The 21,712-nt window shown below is 35.7% G+C and overlaps 1 protein-coding gene across 2 annotated transcripts in view; it reads right to left on the bottom strand.

Moving 5' to 3' along the window:
- Positions 1–3,894: 3,894 nt before the first annotated feature.
- Positions 3,895–21,712, bottom strand: part of NEIL3 (nei like DNA glycosylase 3) — a 57,555-nt gene continuing 39,737 nt past the window's right edge. The window contains exons 6-10 of one of the 2 annotated variants that reach the window (XM_056802935.1): positions 18,966–19,132; positions 15,999–16,168; positions 12,756–13,215; positions 5,718–5,892; positions 3,895–4,365 (exon numbers count right to left, since the gene is read on the bottom strand). In XM_056802935.1, coding sequence (XP_056658913.1) covers positions 4,183–4,365; positions 5,718–5,892; positions 12,756–13,215; positions 15,999–16,168; positions 18,966–19,132 — 1,155 coding nt within the window. In that variant the 3' untranslated portion in view covers positions 3,895–4,182. The other variant, XM_056802936.1, reaches the window with a different exon arrangement.

Here is a 21,712-nt window from a genome sequence, read left to right as displayed (position 1 = left end):
GCAGATCCCCCCATTTGTAATAAACTTGAAATACTCTCTTTAGATGACATTTAAGTGGAATTTATGTTGGAAGAATGTTAGCGAGGTTAAAAAACGTGTAACAGCAACTGACAGATTGTGTTAAAAATCTACAGGGACTCAGATTGGAACATATTTTTATTTCAGGTCCTACACCCATTGAACTTCTCAGCAATACTAACATATGCATGCAGTGACACATACTTCAGCCCGTGGAAAGAAGGAGAACTGAAAGTAGAGCCTAAATCTTCCCAAGAGAATTTAATCAGGGGATACATCAAAGAAAATGTTCTTCTTCGCCATTTCCAGAACTGAAGTTTGCAGCCCAACTAAATATTTTACCCATCTTAGTATATATTTAAAAGCAATTAAAGAGAGAAGATATGAATTATTTACTTGTAGAGAGGAGAGTCACGTAGGAGAAAGCACATTATAGATAGTTTGGGGTTTAAGTTCTAGCTTGGATGCCTCCTGATGATTTGACTACAGTAGTCACTTCTGAGTCCCAGTTTTCTCATTTGGAGAATGGAACCAAACTCTCCTATTGCTAGTTTCACTGGATCATTGAGGAAAGGGGCTTTGTAAACCTTAAAGTCTCCTATGCCCCCAAACTGGCTGTATGATTTCATTGGTGTAAGGAATAAGTAGGGGAGGAAATTTAGACACAGACAATATATTTTAAACAGTGGCCTCAGTAGAGAACCTATGCTTTTCCTACTCAGAGGCTATCTATTATTCTATAATTCTTTTTTTTAAGTATTAAAAAACTAGAGATTGAGTAGATATGTGATTTCACTGGTATAAAGAACTTTTGGAGGGGGTGGATTCCCTCTACCTATGTGAGTTTGCACATTTTCTGCAGTTTATAAGTTTTAGAGAGTAGCCTGGAGAACCAAGAAGTAAAGTTGCTTGGGAGCTATTTTTTCTACATATATACTTATGTTTTTCCAGAAATCTGAATGTAGAAAGCTTCCTTCTCCTAATTCCATGTATTTTTATAGAGAAAAAAAGAGAGCAAAAGAGATTCCATAGAAGGGAAATAGGATGACTGTCTGAAGTAGGGAATTGTTCATCCTCAACAATTCAGGAGATGGAGCAAAAAGTGGGTATGGGGGTGGGACTTCAATTCAAGCAATCGTTTAGGAAATGGGGAAAGAAGGGCTTGATGGTAATAATTGTTCCTAAAAAACTTGGCCAAGAGGCCTGATGCGAATTCTGATTGGCCCAGGAATATATTATTCCTGTCTTTTGTCATTGTTCTTCCAAATGTCTCCCAAGAAACCAAGGCAAGGTGCTACTTGCACCTAACCCATTCAAATCCCCTTCCAAAGGAGAAAAAGGATAGACTTGCCTCACATCCGAAGTCCGCAGAACCATTCAAAGGTCAATGACAGCCAGTGGCCAATTCAGGTCCTTTGAAAAATAAATGTTTGTTTTTAAAAATATTTTTAAGGAATTATTTTATTGATGAGGAAACTCCAACCACAAATTCAGGTCACTATTCTTACAGTACTTGGTGGCTCGTCTATTCCGTGTTCAGAACTCCCACCGGTAGGAACTTCTCATTTGTCCTTTTCACTGCATCCCAGGCGGAGGATGGCTCAAACACTTCCACAGACAGACCCTGCTTAGTCCTAGGAATCAGGTTGTGAACAAGGAGCAACAGACTGCCAATTAGGACATCCTCGCCACTATAGTTAACAGCTGAGAGGAATGGTTTTGTTTTAATCTTTTTCTTCCAGTCTTTTGAAAGCCAAAAAACATTACTTAAGGGGAAGAGAGGGGTCCTGACCTATGATTTTATCTATTTCTGGAGTTTACAGTGAAACTACAACTAGCAATATAGAGAGCCTACTAAAAGTCTTAGAAAGTTACCCTGAAAGTTACCCAAAGGAGAAGCGATGTGCCAAGACATTTTAGAACTATGTGTCAGAGTCAAGATTTTAATCACTCAAGGGGCAGCTAAGTGGCTTAGTGAATTGAGAGCCAGGGGTCCTGGGTTCAAATTGGACCTTGTAATGTCTCCTGATTGCTAGGGAAAAAAGCAGCAGCCTCTCTCTATTCCAGAGGAGTTCACCAACTGCTCCCAGTAACTGCCTCTGTCTTCAGTTTCCCAGCTTCTGAGAATTCTGTGTGGAATGTTGGTTTTCAGGATCTCTTGCTTCTTGCTTTTGCTAAAAGCTAATCCTTACAACAACTTCATACATTTCCTAGCTGCATGCCCATGGGGAAAATCACTTAACCCCCATTGCCTAGCTCTTACCACTCTTCTGTCTTGGAACCGATACTTAGTATTCATTCTAAGACAGAAGCTAAGGATTTTCAAAAAGTCAACCTATCAGATGATAAATTTTTATTAAATGCCTACTATGTATCAGGCACTGTGCTAAGCAATAGAGATGCAAAGACAGAAGTGAAAAGGTCTCCCTCATGGAACTTGCATTCTTTTGGGGAGGTTGACAACACACATGTCTTATTTATAGGTTCTAGACTTGTGATGTCACTTATTAAAGAATTACTGAGAAAACTTCCTCTTGTAAATCTGGTCAGCCTCTTCTCCACACTCAATCTTTGAGGGTTAAATATCAGTCCAAGATTATCTATCTCTCCATCTCTCCACCCATCCATCCACCCACCCACCCACCCACCCATCCATCCACCACCCACCTACCCACCCATCCATCCATCCACCCACCCACCCACCCATCCATCCATCCACCCACCCACCCACCCATCCATCCATCCATCCATCCACAGTTGAACAAGCTACATAGGGCGTCCATTCAGATGCTTGTCAAAATCTGGGCAATAGACACTCTTCATTCATTTGGTCCTTTCTGTGTGGATGGATGGGCCAAGCTCTATTTGAGTCAGTAAGTCAATAAACATTTGTTAAACACGTTATGTGCCAGGCACTGTACTAAGCTCCAAGTGATTATCGTTCTCTTTCAAGAGGTTTTACATCATTTTGTGGATTGACACAATTGACAGAGAACCCGTCTTCAACCTAGTCTGCTAGATCTTGCCCATCACTATAGAAAATACCTTTTGTGAGTTTTTATCTCCTTGCTCTACAGGCCTTACCTAATTTTTAATTTTTTTTTAAAGAAAACTCTCACCTTCTGTCATAGAATCAGTACTATGTATTGGTTCCAAGGCAGAAGAGTGGTAAGGACTGGGCTATTGGTATTAAGTGACTTGCCTGGGGTCACCCAGCTAGGAAGGTCTGAGGCCACATCTGAATCCTGGGCTTCCCTTCTCCTGGCATGGTTCTTTCCATCGAGCCACCTAGTAGTCCCTTCCCTGATTTTTCTTTTTAGCAGGCCACTGAAAAGTTATTTGTTGTTACATATTCCAAATAATCTTGATTATTTTCATAGATACTTGGAAGATGCATTATTGTAAGAGGCTATAAAACTGTTTTATTCAATGGAATCCAATGTTTTTTCATTATCAGAAAATAAGGACAACAGGACCTGGATAGATACTCTCTCTTTAAGTCAACTGACATGGGAAAGATCTAACTTTGTTGAATATCATTTGGGAAATCCTGGTTGTTCTCTACTAAGTCTCACTGAGGAGGTCCATAATTCATAGACAGAGGACTTTCATGAAAATGGGAGAATAGGCATGGGACTATTATTTGTTGATCTTTTGTCAGCTTTTTTAAAAGAATCAATAACGTCTGAATTTCTTATGCCTTGAATCTTCCTCTCCTTTAGATACCATATAAGGCAGTCCCTCAATACCCTCATAATTATATCATCCTGAGAGTCAGTCCCTTTGGTGAAGATCCACAGCTAAAAAAGTTACCCATTAGATATCCCCTCTGCAGGCCTGGTCCAGGCTTCTCTGCATCCATTACAAATAATTACCATTATGCTAAAAGTGCTTTATTTTTGCCATTAAGTACAGTCATTACAAAGGAGGTATTAATATAGTTGACCTCATCAAGGTAAAAGTAACAGGGCAGGAGTAGAGAGATGACATATACATAGGAAGCTGGAAGAGAGCTAATAAAAGCTCAGGAATATCAACAAGAATCTTCAAGCACTGGTGATGCTTCCAGTGAACTGTGGCTATTATTTCATCTCAAAATTAAATAAAATTTATATAGCATTTTAAGAGATTAAGAACCACATATGTTATACAAGTTAAGAACAATTAGCATCCTGGGATAATTTGCATTCCTGGTCCATTTGGGGCCCACTGAAAGAAATCACACTGTTTATCCTTCCCAAGAGGACACACAAAGAATTTTCTTCCGTTATTAGGACCAATTTTCAGTACAGTCCTCATGATCGAGCGCTTTCCATGGTTGCAGAATGGAAAGGATAAATCAGCCCACTGAAAAAAGGAAATAAAGAGCTATCAGAACGTTAATGAAAATGATATAACCGTATGTATAATAGTTAAGAATAGTTATGCTCAGCTAGCTGTAGAAAGACAAGAGTTCTTGCCCCCGAGGAGCTCACTGCCTAAAAAACAAAGTTAGGTATTCCTCTCCTTTACCCCATCAGCTGAACTGTCCTGGACAGTTTCCTTAATTCTCAATTTTAATTGGCTATCCTAAAAACAAGATTTTAATTTCTAGATTTTTATAGCTTATTTCTTAATTTTTAACTACTAAAAGTTTTATGGCTTTTCTTCCAAATTCATAAAGACATTGATGAAAACTATGCTGCACACTGAATGCCGTAATGTCTAAGATATAATATACAAATCATCTGGCACATACTAGGCACTTAAATGTTTAGTGATTAACATCTATAATAAATATATAAAGATAAATTCGGTGTGCAGCATAGTTTTCATCAATGTCTTTATGAATTTGGAAGAAAAGCCATAAAACTTTACTTTAGAGACAGAAGTGACCTCCTGGGAGAGCTAGTTTCACTTCATATGACAGATAAGGAGATGGAGATTCCGAAAGATTAAAACTTTTGCCTGTAGTTACACAGCTGGAAAGTTATCACAAGCAGAATTTGAACCGACATCTTAATGATCCAAACAGAGTTCTCCATCTACTATGCTATACTGGGACAGTGTAATGTTAAAGCAATACGTAGTCCAGTATTAAATCTCCCTTCTCCAAAGGGGGTGGTTGAGATGGATTTCAATTCTTGCTAAAATTTACACTTCATGTTTCAGTGAGATTCCAGGATAGTAATACTGTCACTCACTAACACTGATTAAATGCCCAATATCGATAAGCTTCCTAGGGAGTAAAACCACAGGGAATTCAGCATATTTTCTCTCCCAACTTTTATTATTCTAATATATATGTACATACATTGCGAGGAGTTTGGGGGTAGCACAGGAAGTCAGAACTGTGACATTCTTATCTCAGACTTGCTATATGAGTAAATCACTTAATCCTATTCTTTATACACAAGCTAAGGATAATACTTCTTTTCTCATGGGGACAAATTAGCGTTTGAAAAGTCCTGTGGAGGAGGGATGTGATAAGTCTTATTAACTGCATTTTTAATAAATTTTTGCTGTCTCATTGATTTTTATGTTATTCATTATCTGTCTTCAGAAAGCATAGTGATGCTTTTTTCTTCTCTTTAGATCTGAAAAAGTGTTTGGAGGGAAATTTTTACCTATTATCCTGTAGTAAATAGGTACAAGTATTTTTTAAAATGTTATTTTTACTATTTTTATTAATTAACATTAAATTATATACTTATACTTACTTTAAAAAACCCACACTGGCTTCCTTTAGGTAAAGGACAAGCATAAAACTGCCTGCCCTTGCTTTCTCCATCCTTCCTCACAACTCGGAGAACGCAGAGGCGGTTGTGTTTATTGCAGCGAGGACTGTCAGTGTTTTTTGTACAAGTACCATCTGTCATATTAACTTGAAGTTCACTGAAATGACAGGTTACAAAATAACGCCAGCTTAATCACTCTGAGGGGATCATTAACACCACCACTGCCCCCACCTTCAAAAAACCAGCTCCTAACAAAATGATGGTCAGGAATGGACCTCTGGTCAACCATAGTCAAGAATGAAAATGGCATAAGTCGTTGCTATGCCATTTTGTAGGTGATTTTCACTATCACCAAGAGTTTTCTATAACCAAAGGCCATAATGAGTATTTCTGAAGAGCAAGGCCATGACTAAAATTTTCATCCAAGACATGATAATGGCTTCATTTTCTTATGCTCTTTTTTCTTGTCCTGCCCCACACTAAGATGTTGCTATTTTTACCAACTTTAAAATGTTCTCAATTTCTGTTCTCTCTTACTTTGACCCTAAAGTAGTCACAATTTCAATCTTTTTTCTTAGGTTAATTTTTATTTTTTCCAATTATCAAGCATTTTTTGTCTCTTGCTTCCCTCAAAGCCCACAAGAAAAAAAAAAAGAAAATCTTTAATCTTTTGTAATAACATTTTCACCTAATAGTAAACTCTAATAAATATTTCTTAGCAACCACAGGGAATATCCTCTTTATTGTTTAATTAAGGGCAATTTTCTGCGCTTCTTGATCAAGTCCGCAACAATGGCACCAATCATATTTCAGGGGAAAAAAGCCTGGCAAGAGGAATAGAGATGGATATTTTATAAAACAAAGTAATGGAATTTCATTCTCCTTGCCATTATGATTAAGCATATCTGGAGGTCTTATATACATACAGGGAAGAAAAGGAAAGACCCAAAGAAGGTCTTTCTTATGTCAGTTTGAAGAATACTTTCTTTGAAATGGATATCTTCACTATAATATGATTCTTTATTTTTAAATATTTTATATCTTTTTATAATGCCATTTTAATAGCTTACTTAGTCTTTTATAGGATCAGTCAGAGGGAAATACTGCTTCCCAGTTATTAAAGCTAAAGGTTAAAAAAAAATTCAAAGGGAGCTACCCCTTTAAAAATAAAGTCAGCAATAATAATGATGATAATACTAAGATGAAATTTTTATCTCTAATGTTCATAGGGACTTTACTCAGAATTGCTACATTTAAAAAATAGTAAATACCATAATCAACTTTATATATTTTACATCTTAAGCTAAATTGTGCTTTACCATTGTCTTTTGGAATGGTGCTATGAACAGGAATAATACTTCAATGGCTCCCAAGTTTTCTACAGTGAGAGAACTCTCCATTTCTAACAAAAATTCAGCATAATCCATGCTGCAAAATATTTTTAGGTTATAGCTTAATGCCACAGAAAATCAGCAGACCTGGATGAGCTGTAATCTGCATCACTGGAAGGAATTTCTGTATTGATAAACACTCAAGTCCTACTGAATGTGTGACTGCTAATATGAAAATTTAGTGGTAATTTAGAGCATATCATAGAGTATAAAACTTAGTATACTTAGAGACTGAGGCCCAAGAGGAGAAAGTGCCTTGCTCAGACAACTAAAACCAAGTTAAGCAGAAGTCCTCAATAATAGAAAAGCACTAAAGAAGTCATGGGGTTTGTGTGTGTGTAAGTCCCATCTGTCATATTAACTTGAAGTTCACTGAAATTACAGGTTACAAAATTAATCACTCTAAGCCAATCATTAACACCACCACTGGCCCCACCTTCAAGAAGGCAACTCCTAACAAAATGATGGTTGGGATTTAAATAAGACCATTTGAACATCACCCTAAAGGTCAATGAATATAAAAATACTTTGGTGGGTTTCTTGAGTCTTTTTACCACTTTAGGATTTCATAGATTCCATGGGCCTCAGTTTACCTGTCTGTAAAATGAAGCAGAATTAGATCTGATCTCTAAATTTCTTTTAAGTTCTAGAGCAGGGATTTTCAACCTTTTGTGTAATGGATTCCCTGGATTGTTTTAAAATGAATAAAATATATAGTATTACAAAGGAAACCAATAGTTCTCAAAATATATTTTTTTAAACCCACTACCAACAACAAGTTCATAAACTCCACTGTTCCAAAGGGATGATCCTTTGGTTCATAGCATTGTTTCTTCTATAAAAAAAGAAAAAAAAAGCATCCATTGACAATACATTACTGCGCTTTATTCCTAGGTAACAAAATGCTTGTTAAGATATTTCACAAGTTAACTATTAATTTAATTGATTCAATCATCCGATTTTCATTCCTCTAATTGGATAACACTCTAACTTTTTTTAATTGAAAATTTTTATTTAATTATTAATTAGAATATTTTTCCACGGTTACATGAAACTAACTTTTAAAAAAAAACCACAATGGAAAATGGCTTATTCGTTTAATAGAAAAAGGGTAGTAGTGCATTAAAGTGACTATATTTGTAATGAGAATGATGGTAACAATTCAATCAACTACCATGTCAAATGATTATGAGAGTCCATTAGACTGGTTACAAAGTCTATGACTGGGCCACCTGCTCCCTAATGGGAAGCAGGATTCTGTGAGCTTCCGCTCGGAATCTTGTACACAAGAGGAACTCTGTGTCTTCCAGACAAAGAGAAAAAAATTAAATAAATGCCAGTTTTCTCTGTGCAAAGTAGCTGGATGTCTAAGGACTTTCAGATAAATTTATTTCATCCCATGACACTTATTCTACTAGTTGACCTTGATGGATTGAAGTGTGCCAATCACACCATGGCTCAGTGAGAGTCAGTAAATGGCACTCTACCAGTCTTTTAAAGTCATATTCTGTGCTAGGTTTTATCATCTGGTTTTGACTGCAGTGTTTACAAAGAAATTATGTTTAAATAATTGATTTTATTAAATCAAATAAAAAAATAAACAAACAAATAAATAAATAATTGATTTTAAGCCCTCCATTACATTTTCCAAGATGTATTCACTTGGTAAAAATATAGGTATTAAAATTGTTTACATTTTACATTGTTTTTTAAATTTAAATTTATTATTTTATTGTTGTTATTAATTATTAATTAATTATATATAAATATAAATTAATTAACAATACTATTAATAATAATACTATAATTATTAAATTAATTTACATTAAATTGTTTACATTACATCATTTTGGTATGTTTAAAAATAATCATTTTTATTTCACTCTTCTCTAGAAAAATGGAGTTGAGCAGGTTATTCAGATGTTATTTTCAGGTAATTTACACTTTCCTAAATCAGATTTTATTTTATCCTATAGGACAGGTTGCTAGCTGACCAGAATAGATAAGTGATGGAGCTGTAGACCCAAGTTCAAATTTAGTCAGACACTTACTAGCTGTGTGGCCATTGGCATGTCACTTAACTTTGATCTACCCTGATTTCCTCATCTGTAAAATGGGCAGCCAAGGGCAGGCAGCTAGGGGGTACAGTGGATAGAGCGATGGGCTTGGAATAAGGGAGGTTCATAAATCATGTGTGATTCCAGCCAAAAAATGAACAGGGCAGGGATGAGTATTTTCCTTTGCCAAGATGTTACCATTTCAAAGACAGAACTTACTGTTGAAGCTAGTGTTGAAGCTGTTGCAGCACCTGGCAGATGGGGGATTTGTCACCTGGGACAAACCAATAAGTGAGAGAACTGCCATTAGTCAAGAATTAACCATTAATAACCTGGAGGACTCAATCCAGCTAGATTAAGTCTATTGAAGTTAAGTTAATTAAAGTTAATTAAAATTCAGTCTATGCAAAAGTGGCTTATCTGGTCATAAAAGTAACTCCACTAGCAAATCCATATGCAATGAAAAGAATATCACTGGAGGCAGCTCAGTGGATTGAGAGCCAAGACTAGAGGTGGGAGGTCCTGGGTTCAAATGTGACCCCCAACACTTGCCTGAGTGACTCTGGGCAAGTCACTCAACCCCCACTGCCTAGTCTATCGCTCACTCTTCTGCTTTGGAACCAATATACAGTATTGATTCTAAGTTGGATGGTGGATGGTAAAGGTTTAAAAAAAAAAGGATGCCATTTTCCTGAACAAACTGGACTATAGGAACTAAGAATTTAGACAGGCAGTAAGTTATATGAATGGTTTCAGATCAAAGTAAACAGAACCAGGGAAACAAATTACAAAATGGCCCAAGTAAATGAACGGAAGGGTTCTTAACCTGCAATCGGCTAACTTTTCTTTTAATATTTTGATGGTTGTATTTCAACATGATTGGCTTATTTGGTGATCTCGTGTATTTTATTTTATGCATTTAAAAGCATTATTGTGAAGAGGGATCTATAAGCTTTATCAGACTGCCAAAAGGGTTAATAAAAGACTAAGGGCCCCAAATGCAAAGGAATGTAACATGGCAAAACCTCAGAACTAATCAAATCAGGGACCAATTCTGACTTTAGAGGGCTAAAATGAAGTCTACGTCCCACCTTACTGCAGTGGGGTAGAATGAGGCATACATTTTTGGTTGATCAATGTATTGATATGTTTTGTCTTACTGTACATATTTTTATAAGGTCCCAGGAAGGGAGAATCATTAGGATGTGATATGGTTATACTAGCAAAAAGAGTACCAATAAAACTGTTTTTTAAAAAAAGAATGTTATAATCAGATGGCCCATCTTTAGTCACATCTCCCTTTGAAAAATACACTTTATCTTCTCAAAGAGAATACCCCTTACTGCTAATTATCCAATTATCATCTCCATTGTCATATCCAATTTATTCTGCCTATATACTGCTTGTATATAGTTTGTTTGCATTTTGTCTCCCACACTGGACTGTGAGCTCCTAAAAGAACAGACTCTCTTTTATTTCTTTGTATTCCCAGTCCTTAGCAAAGTGCCTGACACACAGTAGGTGCTTAATAAGTGTTTAATGACTGAGAATGTAAGATCTTTTAGAACAAGTTCTACTTTGGTTACTTATTTCATATTTTGCAAAGTACCTAACAGTGCTGAGCACAATATACCTAAATGCATGGAGAATAAGAGAAAATGGATGGATTTTTAAAATTTTTTAATAGAGAAGTTTAGTAAATGCCTTTATTTGGCGAATACAGTATACTACCCACAGGAGAGCTTAGAGGCAGAGAAGCCATGTTTGAATCAGTGTCCATCATTAAATTTCCAGTGGGAGCAATTTATACCCCAGAAATTGGCAAACACTACAAATCAGGATTTTGAGTGATTGTTTTGATGGTTGTCTAGACTTAAGAGAATGATAGAGAGGGCCAGGGAAAGGCAATTGTCAGCCATCATTTGTTGGTTATTTATGATGATGTTCTATGGCTCTCCGCTGAAATTTTATTATAACGGAATGGAAGAGACCCTGGATCCTTGAAAATTATCTTAGTCAAGGAAAAGTGCTGTAAGACTTAGCCAAGATGAAAGAGTTTCAATTACAAACACAACTGGATGACTGTCTCCGGAGGGCTAGTCTGTTTGACAGATGCATCACCAGAAGGTTAGATACTGGTTAATGAGTTTTTTGGGCAATGGCACATCAGGAAGACAGCTGCCTATAGCACTGAAGAGTTATGGTCTGTACTGGTGGAGGGAATGTCCATAGTGATGAAATCTCAGGTCCCAGAAAAGAAGTGTTTCTGGCAGGAAGCAGTGGGTAGGACTTGGCTTATCATGGTGAACACCAGAGGTATCAAATATGAGAAGCATGTAACTAACAACACTCCAGAGTGTGGCTTGAACCAGAATATATGGTTTAATGGTCCATGTTTCTATTTGATACCACCTAGGTGCTACTAAGCAATCTAATATAGCATTTTAATTTGTACATCTTCACATTTTTCACCACAGAATTAAAAAGCAACACCCCTTGAGGGTGAAATCTTCATTTGAAATAAGGATGGAATTCCTTCTTGTCACAGGAGAGGGCTTCCACTGAAGACAGTTGATGGGTCAGCGGTAGAGGAGGAAATGAATGAAAGTTTTAAAATATAGAAAAGAGTGGAAAGTTTGGAAGGGATCATAGAGAGGAGCAGTTTTGTTACCACTGTATTTAATATACACTCCCATTGCAGGTCAATGAAATCAATTCCTTAATTTTACAGATGAGGGAATTATGGCATAGAGGAGTTAAATGTCTTGCCCAGAGCCTCACAGATAGGAAATAACTTAGGCAGGATTCAAACTTAGGGGTTCTTGACTCTCAGTCTAACATTCTTTCCCCATACCAGCCTACCTCCTACAATGATTTTTAGTGACTTTAGATTCTTCAAATTTTCATTAGTAGTTGAGCACTTGATAACTAACTACATATATACACATATATATGTATATATATAGTGAGAAAGTGTATATATATATATAGAGAGAGCATATATATGTGAGAGAGAGAGAGAAAGAAAGAAAGAAAGAAAGAAAGAAAGAAAGAAAGAAAGAAAGAAAGAAAGAAAGAAAGAAAGAAAGAAAGAAAGAAAGAAAGAAAGAAAGAAAGAAAGAAAGAAAGAAAGAAAGAAAGAAAGAAAGAAAGAAAGAAAGAAAGAAAGAAAGAAAGAAAGAAAGAAAGAAAGAAAGAAAGAAAGAAAGAGGTTTGGTAAGTTCTAAGAGTCAAATCATATATAAAGTATCCCAAAAGTCTGAGTATGGCTTAAAGCTTTGATAGCCCATTCATTTTTTAATCCCTAGCAATCTGGCTTCGTCTCTATGACTAAATGGAAATTGCTCCCTCTCAAAGTCACTAATGATTTCTTTCCCCATGGCCCCTTCCAGTGGTTAGCAATATTAGAAGAGAGAATGAAGAGAAGGGCTGGTTAATATAATAGCAATCCCTCAAAGGCTAGCCTCTACAATCAATTCCAACTATATCAGCAATGAATATTCTCTAGGCCACCTTCCCCTCCTTGTTACTTCCTTTATGTCATCATCCTTTTAAAATTTTAAGGAAAATACCTGCCAGACTTGGCTCTGCTGTTGGAAGCATTCCACATGCTTGAGAATTCAGTGCCATAACTTTTGAGCTCTGGAGAGGTGTGGTTAGTCTTCATTTTTTTGTGCGCTGGACTTAATAAGCTAGATTGAGAGTCAAACGTGGATGATCCATTGACTTCATCCAGTGGTAGGATTGTGGCTTTGCCTTTCTCCGTGGAGGGATGCTGTGCATCATTAAAGCAAATGTGACCAACAGGAGAGTTTTGAACTCCTCCATTGGGCTTCTCATTTGGCTTTCTGACACTTTCTAAAGAACTGGATTTATTGCTCAGGTCTGTCAAAACCAGAGTAGTCATTCCAAATGCAGTCTTCCGATTAATCTTTACTTCCGTATGGTGTTTAACAAAATTATTACAAGGATACTTCATCAGATTGTTATCATAGGCGACAGAATTATTGTCATCTTCTGCCTTCTTTGTATCTTGAAATGAAAGGAAAAGTTAGGATGATATATTGAGGCAGCTAGATGGCTAGAGCAATTGACAGAGCCCTAGACCTGAATTAAGATGACCTGATTTCAAATCAGTTGTAGACTCTTTCTAGCAATGTGATTCTGGGCAAGCCATTTAATCTCTGCTTGCCCCAGTCTTCTCACCTGTAAAAATGTATAAATGCATCCATCTCTCATGGCTGTTGTAAAGATAAAGTGTCATAAACATTATATGAGTTAAAATAAATATAAATAAATTAAATAAAAATAAATTTTAAAAATAAAAATAAAATAAAAAGTTAAAATGTTAAAAGCATTACAGTGTTAAGGTATCAAAATATTTAAAACTATTAGTCTCGTAGACAACTACTATTTCCCTATTCATATAATATTCTGCTATTTATTTTTATTTCTTTTTTAATTAAGAATATTTTTCCATGGTTACAGGATTCATGTTCTATCTTTCCCCTCTTTCCCCTCCCCTCCCTGAGCTAACAAGTAATTCCACTGGGTTACACATATATCATTGTTCAAAACCTATTTCCATATTATTAATATTTGCAAGAGTGATCATATAAAGTAAAAATCCCCAATCATATACCCATTGAACTATGTGATCAATCATATGTTTTTCTGTGTTTCTACTCTCACAGTTCTGCTAGTTATTTTTAGGAAAAAAAAAGAGTTTACCAAAAAAAATAACATTTTACTTAGATCACAAAGTTTACTCTCTATACTTCAAATTTAACTATTCTTAATATTTAAATACAATAATATTTAGCTTATATATAGCATTTTGGAGTACCTGGGTAATATATTGGATACGGCACTGGGCTTGGAGTCAGAAAAACCAGTTTGACACTAGGCAAGTCATTTAACCTCTATCTGAACAAAACTGGAGAAATGTCAAAGCACTAGATAGTTTTGTCAAGTAAATCCCATTAAAGTATTTTTTAAAATAGTACAAGACATTACATTGGAAGATGAGCCCTTCAGGTTGGAAAGGCCCAGAGGGCAATGGTGCACAGGATCACAAAGAGTTGGACATGAATGAATGACTGAATGACAACAATAGAGTGCTTTAAGACTTGAAAAATGATTTACATGTTTGATAATTTGATAACAAAGTGATTAATTTGTTTGATCCTTGAAATAATCCTTTGAGATAGATCATTTTGCAAATGAGGAAATTGAGGCTGAAAATGGTTAAGAGAATTATTCAAGGTCACCCAACTACATGTATCAGACTCCTAATAATTAGCACCCAATAATTAGCAAAACAACTATACTTTCAGTTAAATGATTTCCACACTATACTTTCATGGCACAACAGAAAGAAATTTGAAAATTTTCCATTGACTTCTATCATGTTTCTGGAGTCCACATGTACCATTGGGATATCAGTTTCTTGGAACTGGGGAGACTACAGAAATGGCAATAGTGATGTGGGGTTTTATAAAACCCTTTCCAAAGGAGTTGTTAAAACCAGTACAGGTGTTTTAAGTTTTTAAGGTTACTAAAGGGATAGATCCTGAATGCCATTATGAGCTTTGTTTCTGTGGCTAACTGGACTTACAATGAAAGTCTTATTTAAAATAATATGAATATAGATGGATGAAAAGAGCTATTCACATTTATTAAATATCGCTGAATTGAAAACCAGATTGCACTGTAATTTCTTATATCTAAGAACTAAGGAACCTGTATTAAGAACATTTTCTGTCAGGATGCCATTCTACATTATTATTCTGATCTATATCTTTGCTGTACAGACTACCAAAGAAAAGGGAAAGATTATTAGCAGAGAGTAAAAATGTTCTGAATGGAGAAGTAAATTTAGAAACCCAAGGTTCTCTTATCTTAGGACTCAAAGAGCTCTGTGATATTGGAACAAGAGGGTGAGAACCCTCAAAGCAGCTTCTACCAAGAGTCGTGAAGCTCTGCTCTTGGCAAGGCCTGCTTCCTTGGCCCAAGAAATTAAATGTAGCAATCCAGACTACAAAGTATGGAAGAACATAAGTCAAGAACGAACTTGTTCTGTTCTAATTGAAGGGGGGAAATAACACATTGAGAACACAATAGAATCAACATCAATGAGATGGGTCTTAATCACAGGTTTCCATAGAGGGTTTTACATTTCTCTGAACACACAAGATTGCAAGTTGCAAAGAGTTATTTTGAAGGATTTCAATGAAATCAGTACAATTGTCTGTGTAAAGCTTTTAATAACAAGGGGTGGGGAGGATAAAGAAAAGAGGAGGAATTTTTCCATTCCACCTGCAAACACATTCTTTCAGAAAACCTCCCTTTCAATTTATAACACTTGGACTGAATAACAAACTAGAAAGATGCTGAAATCTGCATAAAACAAAGCTTTATTGAATAATTCATTAGAAACAGGGGAGGAGAACAGATGTGATAATCTCAATTTTTGAGATACAAAAGAACTTACAGTTTTAGCACAAGCATGTTTTCCCTCCCCCTAAAATAAAAGGGGGGGGGGAAACCCCAGGTGCTTATGGATCTCTGTGGAGATAGTTTACATGCAAATATATATATATATATATATATATATATATATATATATATATATATATAGTAGTGAATAAATTCTTGTATGATGGAGACTTACTCAAATTAAGGACAATTCCTTTGAGCTCTCAGGAAGAAAGAATTATTTTTATATTATGATTACTGAATGGCAGGATCCTTGACTTTGTATAATTAACAGTCTTGCAGATAAAATGATCAAAGAAACCAAGACTCAATCTTACCGTTGGGTCTTGAAGTCATACAAGCATCACATTCTTTAGCAGAAGGCTTGTTTATTAGGGTGCAGACAGCACATGACCATTCCTCTTCAGCTCTCAGAGCAACACATTCATTAGAATACAGCCCCCTGCTATATGCCCAGCCAATTAGATTGTTTCTCGTGGGCAGCTTGCTGTAAGATCATATATTTAAAAATCAACATTATAAGCAGTTCTACTATAAATGACCACTCATAGGTTTTGGGTTATTTCAGAGACAAGAACAAGATTCCTTATTTTCTGTATATCTCTATATTATATATTCTGTATATCTCTAATTAGACATGTCTATAAAATCCTATTTTTTGCTCCATGTTGCCATTTCCAGGCCCTCTACCAACCAACTCTACTCAGCTAACTCTCCTCCTTTGGAAATTCACTCAGTCCACACAAGTCACTCTATCCCAATCCTGGTGTTACAGTCAAAAAAGTGGTTGCCATAAACTGTTACAGTCAAAAGAGTGGTTGACATAAACTGTGACCACAAAAATATGGTTGCAAGACTTTGAATTGTCAAAACTGTAAAAGATAATTTTTAGTGTCTTGATTTTATATTAAAAATAAAGTGGTTGCCATGGGAAAAATTCCCAAATATGAAATACCCAAGTCAGCTGGGTTTTATGGAGATTTTAATTAATACAAATAAAGGAATTAAGAAAAGGGAAAGAGAGAGTAAGAGGAAATAATGAGAAAAGGGCTAGGCCAGCCTAGACCTAAGCCTTAAGAGAGAGATCAGTCAGTCTTTTATCAACTCACCACAAGATCCTTCCAAGCAAGATTCTAGTGTTCAGAGAGACCCAGCTACTCCAACTAGGCCGAGCTCTAACTCAGCTACCAAAGTTGAATTCCCTTTCAGCCACCGAGACAGAGACCAGTCTTCAATTCAGCTCCAAAGCTGAATTTCCCATTCAGAGGCCTTTCTGACCTCCTTTTAAAGAGAATTTTCTCCTATGTCACCTCCCCCAAGTTTTCACATCTACCAATAACAGCAGACGTTTTCATAGGACTGACCATTCTTAATTCACACCTGAGTAGACTAAAACTTTTGAGTAATTCACACCTGAGTAGACTAAAACTTCACACCTCTTTTGTTAAGCTTGTCTCTTGCAAGTTTGGAAGTTGCCTGACCTTTTAGTGATTATTTGACCTTCATAGGTACTTAGCACCCTTTTGTATTAGATCTAAAAATAGACCCAGCTTAAGGGTTCTAGCTTTACTTTAAGTATGGGTTAAGTACTTTTCATTGTTCAGTAAGGAGTTTACAACTTTATCTTCCCCTAAAGTATAGCTTAAGTATGGGTGGAGTAATGTTAGAGTTTTCACATTCCTGATCAAGTACCTTCATTGTTTAAAATGGGGAATGGTCTTAACCAAATGTTCTAAGGTAGAGTCTGAGAACTTTTTAACATTTACAAGTCTGAGAAATTTTAAGATTCACACTGGTGGTTGTTCATGCCCAATCTCCTGGCCACGCTTCTTTCCTCAGAGTTCAGTCCACAAACTTGAGGACTTCTAACTTGCCTACAGATGTCCCCTCAAAGAGTCTTACTTTCCATCTCATCACTTTCAACTCCAATAACCTAGAATCAGTGACATGCAAGGACGACCATGACCTTAATCACATCATCACCTCCAAGAGTTCCATCTCCACAATCCATAATTCTGAAATTTCTTTCTGATTATATCTAGCTGTCCTTCCAGCTCACCTCTCCTAAATCTGTCTTTTTTGTGACTAGATAGAAATTGCCTTCTCCCAAGATTCCCTCTTTTTTTTTTTGCTAAATCCAATAACCTTTTCCAATGGTCAACAGTATCAAATACCTCTCTCACTAGATAATTTCTGTTCTTGGGATTTTTCATGACATTCTCTGTGGATTATCTTCCTGCCTGTTAGACCGAGTCTTCCTGGTCACCACATCATTTGTATCTTGTCCCATACACAATAGATAAACCCCAGATTCTATTCTTTTCTCACAATTTTTGGGGTATATAATGCTTAATAAGTTCTTAGTGACTGATTGATTTAATCATTAGTTCTGGAAACGACTATCAGCACTATTCAATTAACTCCCAAATACCTATCTTATCTAGCCCTCATTTCTCTCCAGACTCATATTTCCATTACCTGTTTGGAAATCTCAGATTCAAAATGGCCCTAGCACTGCCACCACTTTAAACCTGGACTTCCCCCTAACTTCACTATTTCTATCAGTTGCCACCAATTTTCCTGCCACCTACATTTACAAACATCCTTCACTTTCACTTGTCTTACCAATTCTCTCTCTTTACCATCTCTTATATCTGTACCGTTCCCTCCACTCACACTCCAAGTACCATCCTTTATCCTCTTCACAGGATTTCATCTAAATTCTTGTAACTTCTCCTGCCTTTCATCTCTCCTCTCTTTAATCCATTCTTTACAGATTCCAAAACAACAGTGCTAGCTAGATCTAGATCTCTTGACAGCTGTCTCAAGAGGCGGATGTAATTTAACTGACCTCTACTTGTTAGATGTGTTAATCTAGCTAAGGACAGGAATTTAGGCCACAAAACCTCCAGGAGAAATAGTCTTCTGACTTTAGGATGAGGTTTCTTTCTCTTTCTCAAAGAACAACTTTCCTGGTCCCCTAGCTGCTAATGCCTTCCCTTCTACAGTTAACTTTGTATCTACTTTGTATGTATCAAACCTCTATGTATACATGGCATTTCCTCTGTTAGTATGTAAGGTTCTTGAGGGCAGGGGCTGTTTCATTTTTGTCTTGGGAGCTCCAGTGCCCATCACAGGACCTGGCATAGAAAAGAAACTTACATATTCGATGGTTGATTTCTCCACATGGACTAAACAACATTAGATGTAGCTTCTTATTCATCCTCTTGGCATTCTTGGGAGTCAGCATTATAAGAAAGCTATGTTGAAGGTGAATATCTTACCTTATATCTATGGAATGAGGATTTTCCTTTTGACATCGAGGACAGAAATAGGTCATTCTGTTATTCTCCCCCAAGCGACACACAGTTATCTTGCTACTGCACTGACCACAGTCAGAACGTTTGTACACTTTATAGTGTCTATAAAGAGCTGCGCCTGTTTTACGGCACTTAAAACAAAATAATTATGTGATCTTATGTTATATTACCAAGGAATAAATTTTATAATCTTCAAAGTTGTTCACCATTTCTTTTGGTAAAGATATTTTATTTTCCTAATAAACTGTAATAACAATTTTCTACATAAGTTTTCTGAAGTTATAAGATTTAAATGGTCAATCTCTCTTCCCTTCCTGGAGATGGTAAGCAATTTGATCTGGGTTATACATGTATTATTATGCAAAACATGTCTGTATTGTTCATTGTTTCCAAAATGTTCTAAAACAAATTTGAAAAGATCTGCATTTTTTTATCTTAAGGAAAAAATCTTGGCAAGATTCTGAAATATCTATTTCTTCGTAATCTTACACCTTGTTCACATTTCTTGTTCTTGGCTTTAGAGTCACCTTATTATCTATAATGGGATTTAAGAGTTGTCTGGGATTTTACTTAAAATCTGATGAAATGGTATCAAAAGAATTCCATGCCTGGTCACTTTTTGAAAAATCTAATCCTTCTCTTAAGTCGAATTTCAATAACCCAGAAACATCTTCATCTCATAGGTAGCATTTTATTCCAATGTCCTGTCTAGATCTGGTTTCAAGCATTAAGTTTTATATTAGAGTGTGGAGAGTATTAGATTTGGATTCAGACCACCTGGGTTGAGTTCTGGCTCTACTACATACTTTTTAAAATTTGTATTTAATTTTAAAATTTATTTAAATTTTTAAATATTTTTCAGTGGTTACATGATTCATTTTCTCTCCCTTCCCTCTTCCCTACCACCTTCTGGAACTGACAAGCAATTCCACTGGGTTATACATGTGTTATTACTTGATACCTATTTCCAAATTATTCATTTTTGTAATAGTGGGTCTACTACTTATTAGCTATTTACCTTTAATAAATTCTTTATTTTCTTTCTGCCTCAGTTTCCTCATTCATAAAAAGGGGATAATAATACACTGTTTAGGCACTGGACTTAAAAAGTCTAGAAAACCTAAGTTTAAATCCTCCCTCATACATTTAACTAGCTGTGTAACTGCTCTTCCTCGGTTTCCTTATCTGCAAAACAGGGATAATGATAGGACTTATCTCACAAAATTATTAAAATAAAATAAGGATAAATGCAAAGCACACTGAATATCTTATATCACTCCACAAGTGTCAGTTGTTAACATTATTATTATTATTATTCCCTACCTCACAGGGTTGTTGTACACCTCAAATAAGATATATTAATATAAGTATAAACATATTTACATATAATATATAATATTATAATATAAATATATAGAAGTATATAAATTTTTTGTTAATTAAAAGTACTATATAAATGTCGGCAGCTATTAATACTGTTATCATCTTTTTCATCTTACACTTATTCTAAAAAAAAGTCCAATACATTTCCAATACAGAAAGAATTCTGTTTAGGTACAACACTTGAACAATTTCAATGCCATTTCAAAAGACATTTTGACAGCTTCTGTCAGATATAATCCCGCTCACAGACTTAAAAGAGAACACTGTGACTTTCAATCAGCAGTATAAAATTGCAGAAACCTAGAAATACTGTTCAGCATATATTAACTAAAAATTACATACAGACTTAATATTAATTTGGCACGGTCTTGAAATTTCAGGATGGACAAAACAGAAAATTTTCTGTAACTAGTCTCAGTAGGAGAACAAACAAAAATAGAAATTGAGCACATAAAACAGAAAAATAGTCAGGGCTCCTTGCTGGGGATATCTAGTAATGAGCCAAGAAATACATATATAGCTTTCATTTGATTATGCTAAAAATTGTCAAATGCTCTAAATCCAACTGAAGCCATCTTTTTTATTATAGTAAACATGACAATTGAGTACGCCATAGATGCACTACTGAAAAGCTAACATGCTGTGATACTTTTGAATAGTCTTGAGGATGAGTAAGTCTAAAAATATTTTGAAGACATATAAAAGTATGTAATTTAATATATTATTATATATTCACAGGTACATAATTTAATATATAGTAATATATAAAATATATTAAAAATATTTATATAATTTAAAACACTTAATTTCTGTCTTGGAACCACTACTAAATATCCATTCCAAGGCAGAAGAGTGGTAAGGGCTAGGAAATTGGGGTTAAGTGACTTGTCCAAGTTCACACAGCTAGGAAGAGTCTGAGTCTGAATTTGAACCCAGGTCCTCCTGTTTCCAGAATGGGCTCTCTATCCACTGAAGCACCTAACTGGCCCAAGAGTAAAATATTTTTGTTAATTTTCTAAAGATAGTCTCCCCCACATGTAATCTCTTCTTTCATTCCCATCACCCTCACTAGTTTATTCTATATCAAATGCAATTAGAGGATAAAACAAAGGATTTGGAAAGAACTGGGCTCAAATCCTACCTCTTTTGCATTTACTAGCTATAGGACCCTGAGGAAATCACTTAATGTTCCTGGTCTCAGTTTCTTTCAGCAAAATGAGGGAGTTGGATTTAATGACTTCTAATGTCTCTTCTACTTCCACACCTATGATTCTTTGAAAGACAATTGGAGGGGCAAGGAAGACACTCAGTGGATAGAGTCAGGCCCA

The sequence above is a fragment of the Monodelphis domestica genome, chromosome 6 (assembly GCF_027887165.1).
Source record: "Monodelphis domestica isolate mMonDom1 chromosome 6, mMonDom1.pri, whole genome shotgun sequence".
Lineage (NCBI taxonomy): Eukaryota > Metazoa > Chordata > Mammalia > Didelphimorphia > Didelphidae > Monodelphis > Monodelphis domestica.
This window is presented reverse-complemented; position numbering and strand designations above follow the sequence as displayed.